The sequence below is a fragment of the Pipistrellus hanaki genome, assembly GCF_964339955.1.
Source record: "Pipistrellus hanaki genome assembly, chromosome: 7".
Classification (NCBI taxonomy): domain Eukaryota; kingdom Metazoa; phylum Chordata; class Mammalia; order Chiroptera; family Vespertilionidae; genus Pipistrellus; species Pipistrellus hanaki.
This window is the reverse complement of record NC_140509.1, coordinates 9,125,271-9,151,085: the sequence shown is the minus strand read 5'-3', so window position 1 is coordinate 9,151,085 and position 25,815 is coordinate 9,125,271. Positions and strand designations below refer to the sequence as shown.

Genomic DNA, 25,815 nt, shown 5'->3' with positions numbered 1-25,815 from the left:
ATGTGCTGTAAGGTTGCTCAGTTTTGAAGATTTAATTCCTATCCCCATGGAGTAAGCTAAGTTGTGCATGAGGACACTAAAGTCTATGAAGAAGAATTTCAAAAGTTACTTCTAACACTGTCCAACATGAAACTTGCTGTTTCTGACCCTCACGCATCACCTCCTTTTCTTCTAGGTAACCCTACACAGCACAGTATAATGTTTTTTATTTTGTTTTGTTTTGTTTTGTCTGCCAAACCTGCCTGTTATTACACTTCCTACCTCATTCATATGGCTAGAGAATATGTATAACCTGACCCTGAATCTGGGCCTTGCTGATTGTCCCAGTCAGTCTTGACTTTTCATGTACTAATCAGAGTCCATTCTTGAGAGTTTGAAATAAGACTTAAGGGGAGCCCCCTTGACTGGAGAGCAGAAAAAGTCATGCACAGAGGGAAGAAGAAATGAGAGTCAGAGAGAAAGGATTTCCTCAGCTTCCTCTACTGTCCCTGGTTCTGGTCCATTCTGAAAGCCCAGTGGCACCTTGGATTCTGGGATATACCTTTTCTCCCTTCAACATAGCTCAAGTAGGTTTCTGTTCCTTAAAAACAAAACAGTCCTAACTAGTCAACTCTACCTTCTTTATCCTTACTCATTCCTCTTCCTCCTCTTGGCACCCTAAACTCCGTAGCCCTGCCAAATTGGAGACATAACCTCTCCCCTCGCAACTCCTAACATGTATACTGAGAGGACTAGGACGCAGAAGAAAGTGTACCCGGAGAGCACACACAGGGCCAGCTCCTGGCTGAGGCTGTGAGATGCTATTTCATAAGGTCCTGGGCCTCTTTTCTCCTTTTCCTCGGGCCCCAGGGATTCAGCCTACCTTTCCCTTTCTTTATAATTATTTTCACCTATCCCATTTTTAGTTTCTCTCTCTAAGAGCAAGTACCTGGACAACTAGAACACTGTGCTACAGTTAATTTTTTTTATTAAGGATCATAGTGCTAACGACAACAAGGGAACAAATAGAACATTAAAATAATAGGTAGAGTACAGTTTCCAAAATATTACCAAAGTTCTTGTAATTATTGCTCTTGATATATAGTTTGTTTCTAGCTAAATAATCCCCTCAAGTATTTGTGATTCTTGTCCAAATTAAGACCCTTCTTTGTAGATATAATTTTATATAATGAAGAGGTAATATGCAAATTGACCCTCATACCCTCACACAAGATGACCGCCCCATGTGGTTAAAGATGGACACCACAAGATGGCTGGCAGGGGAGGGTAGTTGTGGACAATCAGGCCAACAGAGGAGGGCAGTTAGGGGCGACCAAGCCAGCAGGGGATGGCAGTTATGAATGATTGGGCCAACAGAGGAGGGTAGTTGGGGAGGACCAGGCCTGCAGGAGAGGGCAGTTGCGGGGGATCAGGCCAGCAGGGGAGGGCAGTTGGAGGCAACCAGGCTGGCAGGGGAGAGCAGTTAGGGGCAACCAGGCCTGCAGAGGAGGGCAGTTGTGGGGGACTGGGCCTATAGGAGAGGACAGATGCGGCAATCAGGCTGGCAGGGGAGCAATTAGGCACTGATCAGGCTGGCAGGGGAGTGGTTAGGGGGTGATCAGGCTGGCAGGCAGGTGAGAAGTTGGGAGCCAGCAGTCCTGGATTGTGAGAGCAATGTCCCAGATTGGAGAGGGTACAGGCTGGGCTGAGGGACACCCCCACCACCAGTGCATGAATTTTGTGCACCTGGCCTCTAGTAGTATATAATATTTATTGGACATTAACTATTTGCCAGGTACTATGCTAAGCTTATATAAAATAGTTCATGCCAAAACCAGTTTGGCTCAGTGGATAGAGCATCGGCCTGCAGACTAAGAGGTCCCAGGTTCTATTCCGGTCAAGGGATGTGCCTTGGTTGTGGGCACATCCCCAGTGGGAGGGGTGCAGGAGGCAGCTGATCAATGATTCTCTCTCATCGATGTTTCTAACTCTCTATTCCTCTCTCTTCCTCTCTGTAAAAAATCAATAAAATATATTTTAAAAATAAAATAGTTCATGAGGTGGGTACTGACTACACCAGGAGAAAAGGAGTCAAGTAACATTGGTAGTTAAATTTGAGAGCCACTGTTACACTGATTCCTTGAGCATAGATGTGAAAACCTACCTAAAGTGTTTAGTTGATGCAAAATAGGTCATTCAAATATTTTCTGAGAATAATTATCTCACAAACTTAAGACAAAAATGATTGTACCTCTGTAACCATGTCAATAAGTAGCTACCACAACCATAGACCAATTCACCTTAGTTCACATACTTTTGCAAGTCAGTGTCAACCCCTCTCTTCTGAATGTCCACCAATCAAGATGAACATACTCAATACGCCCTCCTCAGAGTGCCAACCAATCAGCAATAATCTCACCCAAGCAAGCATCCTTCTACAGATGATGTAAACTCTTTAGGCCCTCAACGGGAGACCTCCAGTCTGCTCTTCAGGGAGCTCTGTGCCCGGCCAGCCTAGCTCTTCCTCACTTCAGGAAGCACTAAAGTCACTTTGGGCTTTTATTTCAGACATTAAGTGGTTGCTTCATCACCCTTTGATATTCTAATCCCTTTCTGTGCATGGGATGACTCTCTCAAATAACTTTTCAGGAGACTTCGAACTGTTTGACTCCTAGCTCAAGTACACAACCCCTCCCCATGAAAACTTCCACCTTATACTCTTAGCTGTTGGACTGCCAATCGAGGAACAGTGCTGCAGATTAAGTGTATTAAGCCACGGTGGTATAATATTATATTGATATATATATAAAAATACATAATATATCATATCACATACATACTATATATAGCACATATATGAACAATACTGGTGGTCCAGAAATATTTAACATTTATTTTATTGTAGCAAGGTAGCTTAATGACTGCTTCTAAATTAAGGGATGCTTCGTGTGAAAATACCGATATTTTACGTAATATTTTTAAATACCTGTATGCAATTCAAGTGCTCCTACAATGATGACAGGCTTCAGCTCGTCAATCTCCTGTTCAAAAGTGGCATAGTGCAGAATTTCTGACCTGATCTCAGTCAGAGAGGGGTTGTTAGCCAAAAATTCCTGAGGAGGGAAAAAAAAACCAGTGTTTTCTTTAGCTTTAGATTCTTCTCCAAATTAAATCCTTCACATAAAAAGTATCAATCCTCTACGAAAATAGTTCCATTAGAACACTGCACTTACTTAGGTACTTTTACACTGGTCTGTACTACGATGTGAACAGACCAAGACGAGGTGAACTAAGTGGAAGAGAGTGGTGGAAGGGAGGGCCTCAGAAGTCATGAATGGCTGTTCAGAGTTCTCAAGTTTCCTGGAGCCTAACCAAAACTCCAGCGGAGCCTCTGGAGGTGTGCACACCCTGAGTGCCTGGCCCCTGCATGGTCTAAACTTGACTGGTCCTCAACTGTTCACCCAAATTAAACGAAATCTGCCTGGGCCTCAGATTGTCACTGTGAGAATGACACGGGACACAACGGGTTAGGTGCTTGGCATTTTATAGGTTATTGACCTCTGCTCATGAGTTCCTGTCATTATCACTGATGTTTGCTTGGTGCTCCTTCACACAAACAAATCAAACCCCAACTGCATCACAAGTAGCAAAATGCACCTTCACTTTCACGTCTCGATCCTCTGTCCAGAGCGTCTTGTATTTTTGAAAGTCCTGCAGGGCCTCGTGGGCCGCCTTCCTTAGAGAATTCACCGAGGACGAAAGGAGGAGGACCAGCTTGGAAATGTCCTTGTGTTCCGCTACCCCGGGGTAAAAGTTCTTCAGCTTCCTCGCGGGAATGACTTCTTCAAAAGATCCTGAAAACAGGTTTTTGAAAATATGGTCAATGTCTATACAACTTTAAATATTATATCATTTTCAATATTTGTAGACTTTTGCAAGCTGTGTTATTTTAAAGATTCCCCCTCTAAGTAATTAAGAAGTATTCTCTTGCTAACTTCACTTCTTTTTTAAAAAAATCTTTTTATTGATTTTTCAGAGAGAAGGGAAGGGAGGAGGAAGAGGATGAGGAAGAGGATGAGGAGGAGGAAGAGAGAGAGAGAGAAAGAGAGAGAAACATCCATGCAAGAGCAAAACATGGATCGGCTGCCTCCAGCATGCCCCTGACTAGGGAATGAGCCTGCAACCCAGGTATGTGCCCTGACCAGAATTCCAACTGGCAACCTTTCTGTGCACGGGATGACTCTCAACCAACTAAGCTCTTAACTTATTCTTACTAAACTATGTGTCTTATTAAACTATTTTTCAGCCTTGGCCAGCTTGACAAAATTGGTTGAGTGTCATCCTGTGAATCTCAAGGTTGCTGGATTGATTCCCAGTCAGGGCACATCCCTCAGCTGCAGCCCATCCATGCTCTGCTCTCACATTGATATCTCTCCCTCTCTCTCTCTCTCTCTCTCTCTCTCTCTCTCTCTCCCTCTCTCTCTCTCTCTCTCCCTCCCTCCCTCTCTCTCTCTCTCTCAAAAAATCAATAAAAATATTAAAAAATATTTTAATGTCTAGATTTCTTTAATGTGGAAAAACTGTGTTTTTCAGAGGAGATAACTGAAAGACACTAGTTAATGCCCGCCGAAAACAAACCAACAAACAAACCAATTTAAAGACCTATAAGAAAAGGTAAAAAGAGTTGAAACTGCTACCTTCCAAAATAGTATGGTGGTTAAAGAAGAGGCATTGCATTTATTACCCACATAACCTTAGGCATGTTATTTACTACTCATGGAGATACTTGTGAGAATGAAATTAGACAACGTATGTCCATCTTCAGCTAAGCAGCTGGTACATGGAGCTTACCCAATCACTACTAACCACCACTATAAGCATCTCTTGGTCAATGGAAATCTTCAAGTATCCTCCATCCGAGACCATGCAGATACTATTGTTTGACTCAAACAGTGCCTTCCCTTTTAAAGCAGCTGTTAACAATTAAAAATCATGACATTTCACACAAAATTCCAGATTTTGAGCTTTTTCTCTTAAAAGCTGGTAGCATAGGGTCCACATTTCAATGTACTCGGCACCAGGTTAAGAAGAAAATACCAAAATACCAGTAATCCTCTCTGGGCCTCTCTCCAATCACATTCCCTTACCCCAGAGGTAACTAACCACTCTCCTGAATTTTCTTTGAAGATGAACCAATGTACTTATCTCTAAACAATATGTTGTTTGATTTCTTTTTTTAAACTGAGCCAAAGGACACACGCAGCTGTGAAATAAAAACATTAATGCTCGCCATAGCTGGTTTGGCTCAGTGGATAGAGCTTCAGCCTGCAGACTCAAGGGTCCCAGGTTTGATTCCAGTCAAGGGCACGTACTTTGGTTGCGGGCACATCTCCAGTGGGGGGTGTGCAGGAGGCAGCTGATTGATGTTTCTCTCCCATCAATGTTTCTAACACTCTATTCCTCCTCCTTCCTTTCTGTAAAAAAAATCAATAAAATATACTTTAAAAAAAAACATTAATGTTCATGCTAGATGGAGACTCCCAGGATAAAAGAAGCTGGTCTCTGGATCTAGCCCTCCTGCAGCTTCCTGCAGTCTGATGACAGCCCTTTGGAGGAAGCCCTGGCGTAGGGTCATGAGTCCTATGGCATAGAGATAATACAGGACTCATCGCAATCAGGGCACCTGGCAGGGCTGTGTTTATGAGCCAAGTAATGGATGTCCAGCAGGAATAGGGCCAGGACAGCGGGCCACTCTGTATTCTCCTGGATCACATTACCTTCCCCCCAGTTCTCAGTAGCAGGCCAAAGGCACTGTCACTTCAGAGTGACCCCAGCTTCAGCTGACCTAGGGCAGTGGTCAGCAAACTGCGGCTCGCGGGCCACATGCGGCTCTTTGGCCTCTTGAGTGTGGCTCTTCCACAAAATACCATGGCCTGGGCGAGTCTATTTTGAAGAAGTGGCATTAGAAGAAATTTAAGTTTAAAAAATGTGGCTCTCAAAAGAAATTTCAATCGTTGTACTGTTGATATTTGGCTCTGTTGACTAATGAGATTGCCGACCACTGACCGAGCAATGCGAGTAGAGCAGCGACTTTTGTCAGCACATGGTGAAAGCAGGCAAGCACAGACAAGAGTATGGACCAGGTTCACCCTGGCATTCAGTCTTCAAGTTAAAAGGCAGTACAATGGCACCAGGCACCATGGCGAGAGCAGTGGACACTTGTCTATCTCTTGAGTTACACCAGGGGCCCTCTATGTTTAGACTACATGTGTCCCTGTGTACTCATCCTTTATCATCCACCTGGGAATTTCCTTCAGCTCCCTGCTGCATTTCACTCCTGGTTCCTACATCTCATGTCTTCTCTTTTTTCTTTACTTTATTTTCTCATTTTGAAAGGGTGCAGTAACTTTGTGGAGAAGGGTGCACTGGGTAAAATTTTTAAGACAGTCAATGTCCGAAAATGTCTTTATTCTACCATCACACTTAGTTGATAATATGGCAGAGAATAGAATTCTTATTTGCAAAGTTGTTGATAAGTCGAAAGATTCTTGCACCTTATGGTTTTTAGCTTTACATTTGTCCCGCTACAATAATATACGAATGGGCTAAAACTCAAAAACAACTGGATTCCAGTCCTCTCCTCTGGATTCATTCCTAGCCCCGTCACTAAGTTTGTATATTCATAGACCCATAGATTCATAGATTCATTCACCGGCTTTTCCCCTCAGACCTCCTTGCGATTTCCCGTGTTGGTCCTGCTAGGACCTGCACAACTTGTCCAGCCATCGTCACTGCCCATGAGTCCATGGATACCTTTGCTTCAGATCACTTCCCCCTGCTTGGAGCTCTGCCCATGGGCAAACTCCCCCTCTCACAGTCCTTAAGGGCCACTCCTGAGTAGGCGCATTTAGACTCACACCAAAACATCAAGCCAATGCACCGTAGGCCTAGCCTGACCTTGTGTTTGTCCTCTATTAGCTGGTTACAGGGCATGCCCCATGAGACCACAGAGGTGAGCTGAGAGAGGAGTGTTTATGCAACACGGAAAGCTGGCCTGGGGTCTGTAGCTCACATGGTACCTTATGTTGAATTGGCATTTCCCTGGTTACCGAAGGAGGTAGTATATTTTCAGAAAAATAGTTTGACGTTTTTTAGATTCCACACATAAATGAGATTATCCAATATTTTCCTTCGGTGTCTGGCTTATTTCACTTAGCATAATGCCCTCTGGATTTACCCATGTTGTCACAAATAGAAGGATTTCCTTCTTTTTAAGGCTGAAAATATTTACAATGAAAGCATTTTATTGTATAAAAAAAATTTTTTTTAAATCATAGTAACAGAGAGTAGAACAGTAGTTACCAGAGTCAAGGTTGGAGGAAAAGGATATAAACTTTCAATTATAAGATGAATAAGTTCTGGAGGCCTCATGTAGCATGGTGACTGTAGGTAATAATAATGTAAGATATGTCCTTGCTGATTTGGCTCAGTGGATAAAGCATCAGCCTGCAGACTGAAGGGTCCCAGGTTTGATTCTGGCCAAGGACACATGCCTGGGTTGTGGGCACGTCCCCAGTAGGGAGCATGCAGGAGGCAGCCAATTGATATATCTCTCATCAATGTTCTTATCTCTCTATCCCTCTCTCTAATACCAATAAAAATGTATCTTTTAAAAAAGTGGAGGATGGAAAAGACTAGTTTTTAAATGCAAAACTTAACAAATAAACATATAAAAATTACTTTTAAAAATATCTACACGCTGTTGAACCCAGGAAGAGTCCGAGAAGAGCACTTGCACACTGTAATTCAGAGAATCTATGGATCTGAGATGTAGGGTTCTTACTTTCTTCCCTCTTCACCTGTCTTCCTGCGCTTGTATAGGCCGGGTCAGTGGTGCGGCTGGAACTGAGCTTGAGATTCTTCATGGGCCGGGTGGGCTGCTGCCCCCAGTGAGCCACTCCTCTGCTCACCTCCAGGGTTAACTGGATCATCCGGTTAATGGCTTGTTGAATGTCATCCAAGCTCGGAACCATCACCTGCGGAAGAAGAAACGAGGCCCTGGTTCCGTGGGCACATGCGATCCGTCCCTCTGCTTCTCACCGCCCCCTCTGCTCCCCCCTGAGGGGGAAAGCCTCAGCTACCCCCAAGAAAAGGCTGCTTTCAGGAGAGGGATGTGAGGGCAGTGTGGACTGCATGCGGACTTTCTCGATCCCTGCAGGCAAGAAGGTCAAACACAGGATCTGTCACCCTTTCCCCGTGAGGGGGGCTGGATGCGGCCAAAAATTGTGGACTGTGTGTTGGGTGTCCAGGAGGCCACTTCGGGGATGTGAGCCCGTCCCCCTGGCCTAACCCTGACCCTCTCAGCGTGCACCTGTCAGAGTTCCACATGCCGGGACGCAGCGGGTGGTGGGAGAGACGGTCCATGAGAAAGCACAAGTCCATGGTGCTCAGGGCGTAGGCTCGCTCTCTCTCTCTTTCTATTCTGCCACCCTCAGTGGGTTTGCCTCACGGTCGTGTGTTTGCGGTGGTCTTATTTAGGTAATTTAAGGTTTGAAGTAAGAAAAAGCAAGATTTTTAGAACACTTGCTAACTGATGGCTGACCAGATGCTTGACTCAACTTCAGCACACCATGAGCTATGCAGAGCAATTTTTATAACAGGAATTAACGATAATATTTTTATTTTTGTTAAATATGAAGGTGAGATAGAAAGATATATATAGGACCAAGAGGTTACCATAAATGAAAGTTCAGTTCTCGTGAAACCCTTGTCAAATACATTACCCAAATATCCTTGTGTTAATTTGACTATTCCCTCATTCTTACCACATTAGGAATCGCAAGATGTACTTCTGCTTTTATAAAGGAAATGACATCTTCTACCCGCTTTCGTCCATAGAGGCTGTAACAAGATGGACATTTAGCTGATTAACCTTAACCTACAATTTCATAAATAGCTTGCTATGCTATCGCACTCAATCCTAAAAAATAAAGATAATTTCAAAATACTATATTACATGAAGAGAATATTTTTATAATGAAATTAAATTTCAGAGAGCTAAAAAAAAAAAAAGACAGCGACAATATTTCTGGAAATAAAATATTAAGTCTCATATACATTTTATAGTATTTTAATGTTGTTCTGTTAGTCAAAAGTATTTAATAATGTGTTAAAAGCATTCTTTTTCCTAACCCCGTAACAAATACTAGACAAGATTCACCAACAAAAAGCATATACCTTCATGTATTCTTCTAAATATGCTTTTTTTGTAAGGTTAAACAGGAGGCTTTTGGTCAAAATTTCCAAAAACATTTCTTTTTAAACAATATCTCTCATGCTCAGACAGAAGTATAGACATACAAACACACAAGTACAGTAAGTGACAAATACCAGGCCTGCAAATTATCTCCCTCTGCCTTGACATCTGTCCCCATCCCAGACAAAATTATAATAAACTAGAGGCCTGGAGCACAGAAATTAATTAGAATAAATATTTTAATAATGCTATTTGCCCTTTCTCTATAATAGAAGTGTCAACTAAATTCACAATCAACAATGGCAAATCAAAACACATTCGTGCAGCCGAAACCAGTTTGGCTCAGTGGTAGAGCGTCGGTCTGCGAACTGAAAGGTCCCAGGTTCGATTCCGGTCAAGGGCATGTACACTGGTTGCGGGCACATCCCCGGTAGGGGGTGTGCAAGAGGCAGCTGGTCGATGTTTCTCTCTCATCGATGTTTCCAGCTCTCTATCTCTCTCTCTTCCTCTCTGTAAAAAAAATCAATAAAATATGTTTAAAAAATAAATAAATAAATAAAAACAAAACACATTCGTGCAATTGGTGCCAATGAAAGCTTTATATGTATCGCCCATGTCTGTTCAATTTGGCCTTTTATATATATAGAGAGAGAATAAACTTGCTTAATTAGACCTTATTTAGCTAAACCTTTTTCCAGCTCAGTGAAGCACCCCAACTTCTCTTTCAGGTAATTATCAGCAACACAGCAGTAAATATCGACACAAAGCACATTATTATTGTAGATCATGCAGGGAGAACAAAGGGTAAAAATATTTAACTGAAGCAAGGTTTGACTATATTCTGCGCAGTGAGAAAACCTAAAGTCATTTTCAAGGTCCATCATTTCTTATTTCTTTCCAGTCAGGTCAAATTTCTAAGCTTTCTAAATCTCCCTTTTCTGGTTAATGAAAAGAAAATAGGATTCCACTGAGTCTCTTATCTGCCTACTCCAGGTATAGCATCAAATGAGATGAGGCATGGGAAAATGCTTCACAGACATTTGGTTAAAGTGTAAAATATTTGCACATGGATATAAAGCAAGCTGTGTTCCTAGGCTGAAGAAACCCCAAGGAGGCTAGTCACTAGGGAGAGGAAGCTGAGTGTTGCTATGTGACATCATTAACCAGTGCCCACAGCCACCGTTTCAGGGCTGGGCTGGGTGGCCTGTGTCCCACTTGGGGGAAGCAGAGTGTTGCTTTGTGAGAACCAGTTCCATGGTGTCATTTCCCAGTAAATGGCCAGTGTGTATCACGGCAGCTCATGCATTGAGCATCTATCCCCTGGTGGTCAGACAGTTGAACATTTAGCATATTAGCCTTTTATATATGTAGATGTAAAATTTCCATAGCAATAAATGCTGTCATTAATGAGAAACTACACCTCCAGTTATAAATACAACCAACTGTCTGCAGCTACAGTTTTTCAGGATGCAGGCCTGGGGTGATAGAAGCAAAGGCACAGCACCCCAATAAGTGACTAAGCCGGATCTCTTGTATACTCCCAGCTGAACGTGCCATACTCTAGTCCCTCTTCAGGGGGCAATAACTGTGAACCAATAAGAACTGGCTCTATATTCAAGGTTCTGAGGGTCATGTGGAGACAAAAGTGAAACTCCTAGACAGGGAAATAGGAAGGAGAGACTAAGACTCAAAAACAAAAAATCTCTGGCTCAAAGATGGCATATGAAGTAAAATCCCAACAAGCATGACTATTTCTAACAGTAAGAAAGGGAATTAAAGAAATCAATAATTGAACCAGAAACTCACTCCAGATAAAAGTCAAAGTAGAGAAGTATGACAAACTCTAAAGTAAGTATAATGAGAATGTTCAAAGATATAAATGAAGGCTATCTTCTAAAATTGCTCAACTAAAAAGGCAGAAATGATAAGAAAAAGTATTCATTGAAATGTTTAAGAGACAGCAGATAAAATCACTTTATACTAGATACAGAGATGCTGGCCCATAATGCAGCCCAGAAATGAAAAAAGACAAACTAAATGATAGAGGAATTAGGCGCTGGGGAGGATAGGCCCCAGCACTTGAGATGACCACACGTCCAGTGTGCCCAGGACAGTCTGGGTTAAGTCTGTCCTGACCCTTCACCTGAATCATGTCCCTCACAAAAAAAAAAAAAAAAAAAAAAAAAAAAAAAAAAAAAAGTGATCTATTGTAGTTGGAACAATAAATTATGTGGTCAATCAATTCAATGTTCAGCTATTAGGAGTTCCATAAGAGAAAGTACCACCTAGCTGGTACGGCTCTCTGGTTAGAGCATCGGCCAGTGCACCAAAGGATTGCAGGTTCAATTCCTGGTCAAAGGCATGTGCCTGGGCTACAAGTTCAATTCCCAGCCCCAGTCAGGGAATGATGGATGTGTCTTTCTCTCACCTCTCACATCTCACATCTCTCTCTCTCTCTCTCTCTCTCTCTCTCTCTCTCTCTCTCTCTCTCTCTCTCTCCTTTCCTCTCTCCCTTCCATTCTCCCTAAAAAATAAAAATTAAAATGAGAGAGAATGTTCCAGAAGCAATAACTGCAGAGGAAATTGCTGGTGATTTTCCAGAATTAAGGAACACTATAAGCCCTCAAATAGAACGTGCACTCTGAGAACAAATCAGAATAAATAAAGACATGTCCTCACAGGGACAGAAAACTGCAGAACATCCAAGATAAAAAGCAATCTTCAATTAGAATTACTGCATACTGCTCATCAGCAACAAATAGAGCAGAAAAAATGAAGTAGTTTCCAAGTGCTGAGAGACAAACAAAAGAATTTTATCTAGCCAAACTTGTCTTGAAAGAGAGCAAAAACAAAAGCATTTTTAGACTCAAAATGAAGAATCAGAGAGTTTACCCCTCATACATTCTATCCTCACTAAGCAACCAGTGAGATAAGAAATACACAAGAACCTGAAGACTTTAATGAAATATGCCAGTAAATAAATAATTTGAGTGTTCAGGAAAAGAAGGGAAGGGAAACACAAATTTTAAGGAAGAGAAAGCACAAATGGTTCATAAACATAAAAATGTGTTCAACCTCAACAGTCACTAGGAAAATTTGAAAATCCAATGAGATGCCGTTCACATAAGGTTTTTTAACTGGACAATACTAACTGTGTGTGAGGATGAGGAGCCATGGGACTCTCCTACTAGGTCTTGCCTGGCAAAGAGAGGCAGGCACATGCTCCAGGGCCCAATCATTCCACTCTTAGCAGGAGGCAGGGACAAGAATGTTCAGAAAGGTTTTATTCACAGTAGCCCAAACCAAAAACAGCCCAAATGGCCATCACCTATAGTACAGAATTCAGATTATGTATGCTTCAACTATATTGAAGTGAAATAAGTTACATCAACATAGATGAATCTCAAAAACATAATGCTGAACATAGTCCAAAACAGGCCAAATTAAATGACACATTGATTGGGGATACAAATATGTGGTAAACCCTAAGGACCATGATAAACATCAAGTTCAGGATAGTAGTTACCTTTGAGTGAGCCAGAGAGGACCAGTAAGGGGACTGTTCAGTGTTTTTCATCTTGGTCTGGCTGCTAGGAACTTAGTTGTTCATTTGATCACTGTTCTTGCAATATTGCCCTTATCTATATATATAAAAGCCTAAGCGACCAGCCAGTAGTTATGATGCACAATGACCATCAGGGGGCAGATGTTCAACACACAGTCATGGAAACATGGAACAGACTGATGAATCTCAGAGGGAAGGGCTAGAGGGGGAAGTGGGGAGAGTGGGAAGAGATTAACCAAAGATCTTATATGCATACTAGAGGCCTAGTGCATGAATCCGTACACTGGTGGTCTGCAGAGATCGGGCTGAAACTGGCTCTCTGACACACCCAAAGGGTCCTGGATTGTGAGAGGGCACAGGCCAGGCCAAGGGACCTCACCAGTGCACGGATCCGCCTCTAGCCTATATGTACTACAGTGTTTCCCCAAAAATAAGACATCCTCCAAAAATAAGACCAACTTACAGGTTTCCTTCTGAGTGAAATATAAGGCATCCCCCGAAAATAAGGCCCCCCTAGGCTCTGTCTCAGAATGCTATTGCTAAACATGAGAGATTTGGTCCACTGATTCTGAAAGAAATGGAGTCACAAGAAATTCACCAGGAAATTCGGGAATTGGATTGTTATGATGATGTTCCAGAATATGATGACATGATTGTCATTGAATAAATGAGTAAATTCTTGATACTGTAGGATTCAGTTTGTCTGGTTTGTGTTGACAACTACTGTACTACCGTACCATATACAGGTAATAAATTTCCTTTATTTTCATTTAACAATAAATGTTTACCGTATTCTTCTTCATGGAAAAATAAGACATCCCCTGAAAATAAGACCTAGCGCATCTTTGGGAGCAAAAATTAATATAAGACACTGTCTTATTTTCAGGGAAACAGGGTAGTATAAAACCCTAAGTAACCAGGCAACCGGTAGCTATGACGCACAATGACCACCAGGAGGCAGACGCTCTGACCAGTAGCTATGATGAGCACTGAACACTAAGGAACAGACACTCAAAGCAGGAGCTGCAAAGCTGCAGTGACTTGGCAACTGCAGTTCTCGGGTGATGCACCTGTAACCAGAGAGGAGGGATCCCAATTCCGGGGTGCGTCACTCGAGAACTGCCCTCTCATAACCTAGGACCCCTCAGGGGATGTTGGAGAGCCGGTTTTGGGCCAATCCCCACAGGCCAAGTTGAGAGAACCCCACCGATGCACTAACCCCACCGATGCACTAAGGTATTTTCATATAGTCTTGTCATCAATGTTATATTTTAAATTTTATAATTTTCTAAATTAATAAAACGGTGCTCTTATTAGCACTGTTGCTACAGATAGTATTATCAGATTATATTTTCAACTTGCCTTGCAACAAATATTCTTTTTTTCATTGTGTCCAAAGATAACCGTGTAGCTTTTTGAAGACTGTCTAGTAATTGATGAGAGAAGAAAGCATAGACCTCTTTACATTCCTGTAATGAGAAATCACATTACATTTGGTACAAAAGATAAAAACTCCTACCATCCCCAAAGCAAGAATACAATATTAGCCGAAACCGGTTTGGCTTAGTGGATAGAGCGTCAGTCTGGGGACTGGAAGGTCCCAGGTTCAATTCCGGTCAAGGGCATGTACGTTGGTTGTGGACACATCCCTTTGGGGGGTCTGCAGGAGGCAGCTGGTCAATGTTTCTCTCTCATTGACGTTTCTAGCTCTCTATCTCCCTTCCTCTCTGTGGAAAATCAATAAAATATATATTTTTTTTTTTTAAAAGAAGAAGAAGAAAGAAAAAAAGAAAGAATACAATATTAGAAGTGTTATGTGGAAAATGAAAAATAATAAACTATACAATTTTGATTATATTGTATAAGGTCAATCCTAAATTACTTATTTTTTTTAATATATTTTCATTGATTTCTGAGAGCTGGATAAGGACTGCTCAGTCGGTGTGAACCAGGAGAAGTAGGTCAGGGTCGGTGAGTTATCCGGCTAAAGCACCGGTTGACATATCCATCTTTATGTGAGACAGCCATGAGGAAGGTGGAGACTACTGAGGAGGCGACTGCACTGATGCCGCCAGGTGACCCACCAATTCCAGAGGCTCTGACTGCTCTCAGTCTTACTCTGAGGACCTCACCAGTGTTTCAGGGAATGCAGCAGAAAGAGAAGGGCCACTGGCCTGGGCCCACGACCCCTTAACCCCCTTGGCTCTGGCCGATGCCTGCAGACTACTAACAGCGGCTGGTGCGAGGTTCTGAGAGGAAATCCACAGCTAAAATCTAGTTTCAGCAAGACAGTGTTTCCCCTCAATTGCTGATTATCATCCTTGAGCAAGAAGATGAGAGTGGAACAAATGTGTGTCTGTATTACAGTGTGTGTTAAAGTGCAAAAGAATGTGAAATAGAAAGAATGAAAAGACGATGAGCATCATGGGATAAAAGAAGATTGACAGGAGCAGGGCAAGCAGAAATTAGCACAATCGTGGCAGGGCATTCAGTGCTGCTGTCACCAGAAGGGCGAGGCAAGAGGCACAAGAAACCCTGTGCCTCCTTCTCAACCTCCATTCTCCACACAACGTGAAAATCTCCCCCTCAGGGTTTCTCCTGGAGGAGACTCCACAGGTTGCCCACGGTGCTGATGAAAATGCAGATCCTGGGATCCTTGATCCACAGCTTTGCAGAAGAAGCGGAAAGCCAGGGGGGCCCTGTCGCAACCAATATGACAATGATGTCCCTGTTTGGAGCCCTCAGGGCAGGATTCATCAAATTGAATATGCAATGGAAGCTGTCATACAAGATTCAGCCACAGTTGGTCTGAAATAAAAAACCCATGCAGTATTGGTTGCATTGAAGAGAGCACAGTCAGTGCTTGCTGCTCATCAGAAAAAAAATTCTCCATGTTGACAACCAAATTGATATTTCAATTGCGAGACTTACTGCTGATGCTAGACTGCTATGTAATTGTATGCGCCAGGAGTGTTTGGATTCCAGATTGGTATTTGACAGACCTCTTGCTGTGTCTTGTCTTGTAGCTCTAATTGGAAGCAAGATCCAGATACCAACACAAAGATATGGCCAAAGACAATATTGTGTTGGACTACTTATTGCTGGTTACGATGATATGGACCCTCATATTTTCCAAACCTGTCCATCAGCTAACAATTTTGACTGCAGAACTATGTCCATTGGAGTCCGTTCTCAATCAGCTCGTACTGACTTGGAGAGACTTATGTCTGAGTGTACAGAGTGCAGTTTGAATGGTCTGCGTGCTTTAAGAGAGACACTTCCTGCAGAACAAGACCTAACTACAAAGAATGTTTCCATTGGACTTGTTGGTAAAGACTTGGAAGTTTACGGATGATGATGATGATGATGATGATGATGATGATGATGTCTCCATTCCTGGACGGCCTTGAAGAAAGACCACAAAGAAAGGCACAGCCTGCTGAGCCTGCTGAGGAACCTGCAGAAAAGGCTGATGAACCAATGGAGCATTAAGTGATAATCCCCCAGTCCATAACATGTTTCCCCGAAAATAAGACATCCTCCGAAAATAAGACCTACTTACAGGTTTCCTTCTGAGTGAAATATATGGCATCTCCCAAAAATAAGGCCCCCCTAGGCTAAACATGAGAGATTTGGTCCACTGATTCTGAAAGAAATGGAGTCACAAGAAATTCACCAGGAAATTCAGGAAATGGATTGTTATGATGATGTTCCAGAAGATGATGACATGATTATCATTGAATAAATGAGTAAATTCTTGATACTGTAGGATTCACAGTTTGTCTGGTTTGTGTTGACAACTACTGTACTACCGTACCATATACAGGTAATAAATTTCCTTTATTTTCATTTAACAATAAATGTGTACCATATTCTTCTTCATGGAAAAATAAGACATCCTCTGAAAATAAGACCTAGCTCATCTTTGGGAGCAAAAATTAATATAAGACACCGTCTTATTTTCGGGGAAACAGGGTATTTGTATTGGCAACTGTGTAAGAATGTAGGAACATGGACTGCTGACAGTCATCTATACTTTGAACCAAAAGGTGCAGCGGTGGAATGGTATGTTTTAGGAATCAGTCCAGATGTGAGGTTTGGAATTGCAAGCAGCTTCACTGAAACCATATAATGAAATGCATTTTTTTTGAGAGGGTCTATATCATCATTTTCTAGAAAGTACAGTTGCCTTTACTAATGTTTTTATATAAAGAACGTAGTGTCTTTCTGGTTTTAAATACAAATGTGAAATAAAATTGTTTCATCTGCTGGTGGAAGGAAGGAAGGAAGGAAGGAAGGAAGGAAGGAAGGAAGGAAGGAAGGAAGGAAGGAAGGAAGAAGGGGAGGGGAGGGGAGGGGAGGGGAGGGGAGGGGCGGGAAGGGAAGGGAAGGGAAGGGAAGGGAAGGGAAGGGAAGGGAAGGGAAGGGAAGGGAAGGGAAGGGAAGGGAAGGGAAGGCAGATCCCTGGACCCCGAATGAATCAAAATCTGGGCTTGCAATACAGGTAGTGCTGTTAAACATAGTAACAGGAAAACGTTCCACACTCTGAGTCAAACAGACCAGTGCTGCAGTCCCCGAGGGGCCTTTACTATGCAAGAAAGCACGGCCAATCACCAAAGGGGAAGATAAGTATTAATATAAACGTAGTTGACAGATCACATTAAAAGTTGATAAAGTTGAAGAGAACTGTAAGGATTGCTATATATTGCCAGATTCATCAGTGCAAAGTTGAAAATTATATTTTGTCGATTTTGTTACAAATTCAATTTAGTTCTAAACCCACACAGGTTGGTTGCAGAACTTCCTGGGTGACGTGCCACTCGGGTTATCTACAACCTCTGAATCATAACTCTGTGAAATCCACTGAGGTCATTTCACAATAAATACCTTTTTAAATTCATCTTCTTTCTCGTTGACAGCAACCTCAGGCACAATTGTAGGTTCATAATCAGTGTTTTCGGTCTCTTCTGCGTCACTTCCAAAAACAACATGTTTTCTCTGTTCTGCAGATAAAATACAAAACAAGATGTAATTTTTAATATTGAGCACATGGCTTATTATATATGCCCCCAAACTTCTTTTTAAAAAACTCTTCTTAAAAAGTTCTTAACTTAAAATTTGTTCCCGTAGGAATTCCTTGAATTCCATTTAAATCACCCATCTCAATAGAATTGTTATTCTACTGAGAAATATACTTTTTAAAATATGCTGTCTTAGTATCTGGAATTAAGAAACATTTAAGTTTTTCACTTACGATCTTTCTAAAATAGTTATTTATTTTTGGAGTTTTAGAATGTAATGAGCTGATATGTTTGTGTTTTGAAACTTTTGAGGAAAACTAATTAAACTAAGTGGGGAAACTCTAAGAGAAAGAAGGCCTGTGTGCTCACTGTTAGGCTCAGAGTTTCTCAGCCTCAGCACCACTGCCATTCTTGGTATCTTGGTGGCGGGGGCTTTTGAGCATTTAGGATATTGAGCAGCATCCCTGGTCTCTATTCATTAGAGCTAGTAGCACCTCCCCTGGCTGTGTGACAGCCGAAAGTGTCTCCAGGCCTTTCAGGATGCTGGGGGGGAGGAGTAAGGGGGTGGGGGGAGAGAGAGAGAGAGAGAGAGAGAGAGAGAGAGAGAGAGAGAGAGAGAGAGAGAGAGAGAGAGAATTATTATAGCAATCCTGAGACTACTATCTATGAAAAGCTCTGCTTGCAAGGTTAGTCCTTGGTTGGTATCTGGGAACTAGGATTTTAGGTTTCCCACCATCCTCTAACTCAGTGATTTTCAACCTGTTTCAGCCCCTGGCACATATAAACTAATTACTAAAATACATTATATTTTTTGCTTATCTGACAAAAAAAAAGTCTAATTTTGATTCATTCACACTGGACAGGTATCATTGTGTTGGCTGTTGTCATCTCTTCATTTGACAATCTAAGGGAAAATAGGACAGTGCCCCCTGCCTAAAGAGTCAGGTATTGCATGTTTTAAAAATTCTTGCAGCACACAGGTTGAAAATCGCTCCCCTAACTAACTAAACAGCCCCGGCTGGTTTGGCTCAGTGGTTGAGCCTTGAGTTATAAACTAGGAGGTCACCATTCAATTCCAGCCAGGGCACATGCCCAGATTGCGGGCTGTCCCCAGTAGGAGGCATGCATGAGGCAGCTGGTCAATGGTTTTCTTTCATCACTGATATTTCAATGTCTCTCTCCTTCTCCCACCCTCCCTGAAATCAATAAAAATATACTCTTTTTTTTTTTAAAGGGCTCACTGTGTCTAAATAGTTCATGCAAACAATGTGTTTTATGCTGAACACCTGCTTTGCTTTCCTTCTGGAAGTTTGGAATTTTGGTTCCTGCTAAGCAGAAGGAGTTTACTTTTGAACATATCTTTAATTATTGTGATTCAAACATTATAGCGAGTGAAATTACCTGATACGTGTCTTCCTGGCTTGGCAGTGTACTTAACTTCATAAATAGCCTCAAATATTGATATAAGTTCTTTGACAGCTTCTTCCACATGCTTACTCTTGTGGTTTAGAATATCAGCCCATTCTTTTGTGTATGTCTATTAAATTTAAAAATGATTATTAATTTCCAGATACTTTTAAAACACTGTGAAAATTATTAAAAAGCTATAATTAACCACCACTGAAAAATAACTAGAGATAGTTGCCAATAGCATGTTTCAGATCAAAAACTGCCAATGGCTAAAGGCACAGCTGCTCCAGCCCATGCCAAGAGGAGGAAAAATCAGTCATTGACCTTTGCCTGATGCAATCACACAGACATCACATTCACCTTGATATGATGAAAAAAAAAAAAAAAGAAGGCTGAAGAAGCAGAGACATAATATTGTCAAAAGTTCAAAATAACTAGGGCAGGTGTGGCTCAGTGGTTGAGTATCCACCCATGAACCAGGAGGTCACGGTTCAATTCCCCTGTCAGGGTAGATGTATGGGTTTCTGGCTTGATCATCAGTAGGGAGCCTGCAGGAGGCAGCTGATCAATGATTCTCTCTCATCATTGATGTTTCTATCCCTTTCCTTTACTTTCTCTGAAATCAATTAAAAAAACATATTTTTAAAAAATGTTTAAATGAGAAGCGGTTTTAAAAAGGACAATCCAAAGTGTTGCTTTGATTCAAATGATATTAGTTTTTTAAGTAAGCATGGTGTAGGTCAGGCATCAAAATTTCAAAGCTTTGTGTGTATTAACTCATTTAATTAAAGGACAACCTCTTGTCCCCATTTCACAGGTGAGAAAACGGAGGCTCAAAAGAATAAGAAACTTGTCCAAGGTCACCCAGTGGGAGGTAAAAACAGAGGTTTGAAAGCCAGCTTGGACTGATTCTAAAAGCCTGTGGTTTTGCCTTTCGACACTTTTTTAATAGTCAGAAAGGCTTTAGGAAGAAGTTGAAAACTGGTTAAATTCAAAAGAGAAAGCAGGTTTATAAAATGGAATAGGCCCTTTGACAACATCCAGACATTTTAGAAAAGAGGAAAGTAAATGGGAACAGCTGACTTAGGCCTCCAAATGACTTCCTAGAACATATAAAAAACAATTACAACTAAAAAAAAAAAAAAAAAATAGGTATTTCTGAAGGAAGATACACAAAAGGTTACCAAGAAGATGAAAAAAATGTTCCACATCACTAGTCATTAGGGAAATGCAAATCAAAACCTCAATTTGATACCCACCAGGATGACTATAGTAAAAATTCACATTTCAGGTTTATGAGTGTCTCCATGATTAAAATATAACACATAAATGCATACCTCATTGAGCGTCAGCATATCTTCCACCTTGGTAGCACCAGTTTCAGGCAGGGAAATTAGCACAGTTTTGGCTATCTCCTTTAGAACTGTATCAATATGCATCTCACACAAATCATTGATCTACCAACAAGAAAAACAAATGTGGGGGGAAACTCTTCTTTCATCCAAAATGTACCTGAGTTATAAACTAACTCAGAGGGCTGAATCTAGAATCCTGCCTCCAGAGCCAAGTTTAGTTTGGTGGGATTTTTAGATGTATATCTGCAAATAAAGCTTGACCTGGAACTAAAGTTTTATTGAGCAGCAACGTGTACCAGATGTATTATTTCTTTGAAAGCCTCAATCCACCCAGGAGCCATCGCTATTTCAGTTGGACAGCACAAGAAACCAATACTCTTGCTGTAAAGTGACCTGGCGAGAGACACCCAGCTGGTGAAGGGCAGAGAACCACACCACCCAAGCCTCGGAGTTTTGAGGGTACACCACACTGCCACACTAACAGACGAGCGTCTCTAGAAAGAGCTTCTATGCGTACTGGCATAACCCGTGGACACAGACAATAGAGAGGTGAAGGATGGGAGTGGGGAGTAGGGGGTCAATGATAAAGAAAAACTTTCAGCAATAAAGATAAATTTAAAAAAATAAAAGATAGCTAATGATGACCACCACCCAAAAAAAAAAAAAAAAAAAAGTGCTTCTACCCAGCAAGCACATCAGAAACCAACAGACAATAGCCAACTTTCTCTACCTCGATAAATTAATATCAGATGTATGGTTATTTAAGAACTCTGCTCCGCCATTTTCTACAGTCCACAGTTTTTTTAAAACTAAGCCATCATTTTAACATATTAAAGGCAATGTCATTCATCGACAACAACAGGCAATCCTAAATGAAAAGGGCCAGAAGCAGTTAAAGAAACATAAAGCATTGATTGTTTTTAGCTTAATGGATATCCTTTCAGTTAAAAGTCACACCTTGTAACGGGGTTTCATAGGTAATCAAACTATTGCTCACAGCCTGAGGATTCATGCATGAAGTTTTTTTCATGTTTGTCTATTTTACCTTCTTTAAAAGTTGGTTGAACATATTCAAAACTGAGTCAACTTCTTGAAAGAAGCTTTCTAGTGTTAAAGATGACCATGTTAATATTGTGAGCCCTTGTCTCAGCACGGATTCCACCTAGAAAAATAAAAAAGGATGTTTCCATTATTAACAGAAGCATCTGCATTTATTTAAAAGGCTTTCTTTTATTACTTAGAAATATTATAGGTTATATTTCCTTAATTATATTTCTCCTCCATTATACCTGACAAACGTGACTTTTTGGTTTTTATTAATCATCTTCAGCTATCCAGGAAGCAATCATGGATTTTTAGAAAGTGCTAATTATTTAGATTTAGTTGTTTTACAAAGGTAACAAAACGTAGACAAGAAACCGTTGTGTAGAAATAATAGAGCTATAAAGTTGAAGCAGAAAGACAGAGGATCTAGGCAAGAACAGATGTTCTAAAACCCACAATCTACAGAACTGTAACCTTCAACAACGAGAAATTCAACGTAAACCTTCAGTATTACCAACCTTCTTCATTTTAGGGGCCATCAGATTGACAAACACGGAGGGCACCTCCTGACACAACTCGTCATAATACTGCAGAAGGTCCTGTTAAAAGTCCAAACGGCATGTCTCACTTTAACTGATGTGATAACAGTAGTCCCATTTTGATTCAGACCAAGAAGGTTTCATGATACCTGTGTCCTCATATGCCTGCTCAGATGTAGGGTGCCCGTTTAAATGTATGCTAGTTCATGCACTTCTCCCATCTGCAAATTACCTGAGCACCCCCTTTAAACAGTGAGTCAATGGGGCTTTTGAGATTTGCATTTTTCATGTTTAGGATGTAATTGTCTTTCGAGATTTATGCTATTTTAAATAGCTTGGAAAATTATCTTTTCATGATGTCTGCCGTTACATATTTCCCCCTTTTTTCCCCTTGTCCTCTGACATATCAAAGCATACACATCACTGATGCCACACTTGTTTTCTTGAGTCAAAATCAATGTCCCACAATCAGAATGAATAAGCTTTTTATTTTCTTTTATATATCTTTCAGAGATGAGCCATCACAACAATCGATTTTGACTGTTTTTGTAATTTACTGCACTGTGTGATGGGAGATGTGGATTCAAGTTAATCCTCCCCAAAGTAATAATATCAAATTGTTTCAATGTTTACTCGATAGTTTCAGAGTTATTCATTTCTTTCCTGTTTTATAGAGGGCCGCCTGGGAAGGCACATGGGCAATTTTCCTTTATAATCCTCAGCTGAACTCAAGGGGTAGGCAGAGCCACACCTTGGGAACATGTTTCCCCAAGATGGCAGACATGTTGTCAGCCTGGCCTTCATATTAGCCCAGGTGTCGGCAGGGGCGGGACTAGGCATGCTAGGGCCTACTTAAGAATGCAAATAAGTTGGTGTTATTTCCTGTATTGGGGATATAAAATAAATGCCCTGGGAGAGGTGGTCATCTTCTTCCTGCCTATCCAGCAGACAGGATGGCAGCCCACCCAGCTCCCAGCTTAAAAATCTACCTGTGTCTTCCCTCTTTATTTTTAATATTTCTCAATCCCTGGCTGCCTCCACTTAGAACCGGTTCGTTCATCTCTCTTTCTGTGGAAAAGAGAGATCCCCACCATGTCTGGCCCCCACCACATCAGGCCCCCGCACTGTTTTGTTGTGTGTTTTTCTGGGGTTTATGTTTGGTTGGTTTTGTTTGTTTGTTTGTTTGTTTGTTTGTTTTTTGCTTGCAGTGAACTTTCATGTGTACTTGACACTTGACAAAGGACTTTGACTTTCGCATTATCGTTCAATACTAACTGAATCCTAAAGGATGCAATGGGAGTGATATGAACCTCAATTTAGAACAGCACTTTGACACTCAATTCTCCAAAGCCACAACTAGCCATACAAAAGCCTAGGGCTTCCCATGCTAAAGCTAAAGTTTACATAATGCCAACACTCCTTTGAGGTGTGTGTTGTTGTTTTTTTAAAGATATACAGTATAGCAATTAAATACTATTTTTGGCAAAGCTAATATTATTAAACTCTTAAAAGAAAGCATAGTTATAAATCTTCATGACCTTGGATTAGGCAAAGATTTCTTAGCTATAACTCTAAAAACACAAGAGACAATAGAAAAAGTTAAATGACTTTAACTTCACCAAAATTAAAAATGTGCTTCAGAGGCCACTTTCAAGAAAATAAAAATACAACCCTCAGGATAGGATGATATATTTTCAAATCCTGTATCTGATAAGATATTTATACCTAAGCTATGTGAAGAATACTTACATCTCAGTAACAAAAAGGTAGATAACTCAATTAAAATATGGGCTAAAGAATTTGAATAAACATTCCTTCAAAGGTCTAGACAATGTGCACATGAAAAAATGCTCATCACTAGCTATGAGAGAAACGTAAATCAAAACCACACTAACACACCACTTCACATCCAAATGATGTTCAAATGGAAAAAGACAGATAGTAACAGTTGTTGGCAAAGTTATGGAGATATTGAAACCCTCACACAGTGCTCGTGGAAATACAAAATAATGCATCCTCTTTGAAAAAGTGTGTCAGTTATTCAAAAGGTTAAGCATAGAGTTACCAAGTTACTGAAACCCAGTAATTTCACTCCTAGGTATACCCCATGGAGCAGCAACTTTCAACCAATGTGCCTCAAGAGTTTTTAAAAGATGAAATAGTTCCCTAGCTGGTTTTGCTCAGTGGCTAAGAGCATTGGTCTGTGGACTGAAGGGTCCCAGATTCATTTCTGGTCAAGAGCACATGACCAGGTTGTGGGCTCGATCCTCAGTAGGGGGCTTGCAGGAGGCAGTGGTTAGTCAATCAACTATTCTCTCTCATCATTGATGTTTTTATCTCTCTCTCCCCTCTCCCTTCCTTTCTGAAATCAATGAAAATATTTTTTTATAATTATAAAAAAGCAATACCTGACTATTCAGTCAGGAACATTGAGCCCTGTTCCCTTAGATTGTTAAATTTAAAAATCACAACAGTCAAGGAGAACCAAGATGGTGGTGCAGATAAATGCCAGTACTTGCCACCTCCCACAACCACATAAAATTACAGCTAAAATACAGAACAACCATCATTCAGAACCGCCTGAAATCTAGCTGAATGGAAGCCCTGCAACTAGAGGAGTAAAGAAGGCACATCAAGACTGGCAGGAGGTGCAGAACAGACTGGTCCAACACCCCCGTGTGGAATTTTTTTAATTGGGGGGATATCTCCAAGGCCTCCCATGAGAAGCAGGGGATCACAGCTGCACAGCACCCGCCTAGCCCAGGGTTCCAGGGCTTGGAAGAGAAGTTCCCATAACTTCAGGCTGTAAAAATCAGCAGATATTGTGGCGGATTGACAAGAAAGCTACTGGAGTCGCACGTGTTCCTCTTAAAGGGCCCACAAACTAATTTACATGTTCTCAATTCCTCTGAGTTCCAGTACTGGGAAGCAGCTTTAGGGAAATCCAGAGACATACAGGGAGGAACTGGACTATCTCGCATTAAGGCAGGAACTTGGGGGTGACTTTCTCCCATACAGGGGTGCTTACAGGGATCATTGTTCCTATGCTAAGACCTCCCCCATCACAGAGAGGACTGTAATCAATATCTGAGTTCCCATCAGCGTGGTCCAGAGTGTTTGCTGCACCCTGGTGAGTCCCAGCCCCATCCAATTTGCAGCCCCTTTTCAATTTGCTGTTTGCAGCAGCTTTTCCATATGAATGGCCTGTCCTGGCTCAGGTTTCAGACTTTCCTAATACCTCTTAAACAAGCAGCAGCTGGCATCAGCATTCCCCAAACCTATGAATAAAAGGTCCAAGACCCATCACTAGCACCAGCCTGCCTTGCTTCACAGTTGGACCTGGTCTGGGCACTTCCTAGCCCAACACAAGTAGCAGTCATCTGCAGATCGCTCTGTAGCTCCTGCTGGGTGGCCCCAAGCAGTGGCTGACTTTGGGCCTCCCTGGAAGCCCCAGAGCCAGTGCACCTCTTTAAGAAGAGGAAGAGGAAGAGGAAAAAGAACAACAACAACAAGAAAAAGACAAAATATATGGGAAATAATATGGCAATAAGTGCGTATCTATCAACTACTGAATTTTAAAAAAATAAATGAATAATAAATCTAATGAACAAAATAAACTGATGAATAAAACAGAATCAGAGGCATG

At 41.3% G+C, this 25,815-nt stretch overlaps 1 protein-coding gene and 1 pseudogene across 2 annotated transcripts in view; one reads left to right on the top strand and one right to left on the bottom strand.

Annotated features, from left to right (window-relative positions):
* The window catches only part of DNAH8 (dynein axonemal heavy chain 8), a 255,491-nt gene that overhangs the window by 178,801 nt on the left and 50,875 nt on the right, over positions 1 to 25,815 (bottom strand). The window contains exons 15-24 of the mRNA XM_084889523.1: positions 22,149 to 22,229; positions 21,632 to 21,748; positions 20,569 to 20,688; positions 19,223 to 19,358; positions 17,688 to 17,803; positions 14,163 to 14,269; positions 8,805 to 8,880; positions 7,823 to 8,015; positions 3,637 to 3,833; positions 2,966 to 3,092 (exon numbers count right to left, since the gene is read on the bottom strand). Of these exons, the coding sequence (XP_084745649.1) occupies positions 2,966 to 3,092; positions 3,637 to 3,833; positions 7,823 to 8,015; positions 8,805 to 8,880; positions 14,163 to 14,269; positions 17,688 to 17,803; positions 19,223 to 19,358; positions 20,569 to 20,688; positions 21,632 to 21,748; positions 22,149 to 22,229 (1,270 nt within the window). The remainder of the gene's footprint in view (positions 1 to 2,965; positions 3,093 to 3,636; positions 3,834 to 7,822; positions 8,016 to 8,804; positions 8,881 to 14,162; positions 14,270 to 17,687; positions 17,804 to 19,222; positions 19,359 to 20,568; positions 20,689 to 21,631; positions 21,749 to 22,148; positions 22,230 to 25,815) is intronic.
* On the top strand, positions 14,827 to 16,292 carry LOC311625679 (proteasome subunit alpha type-1-like; annotated as a pseudogene). Its single transcript has 2 exons — positions 14,827 to 14,875; positions 15,391 to 16,292. The product of its transcript is annotated as a proteasome subunit alpha type-1-like (transcript).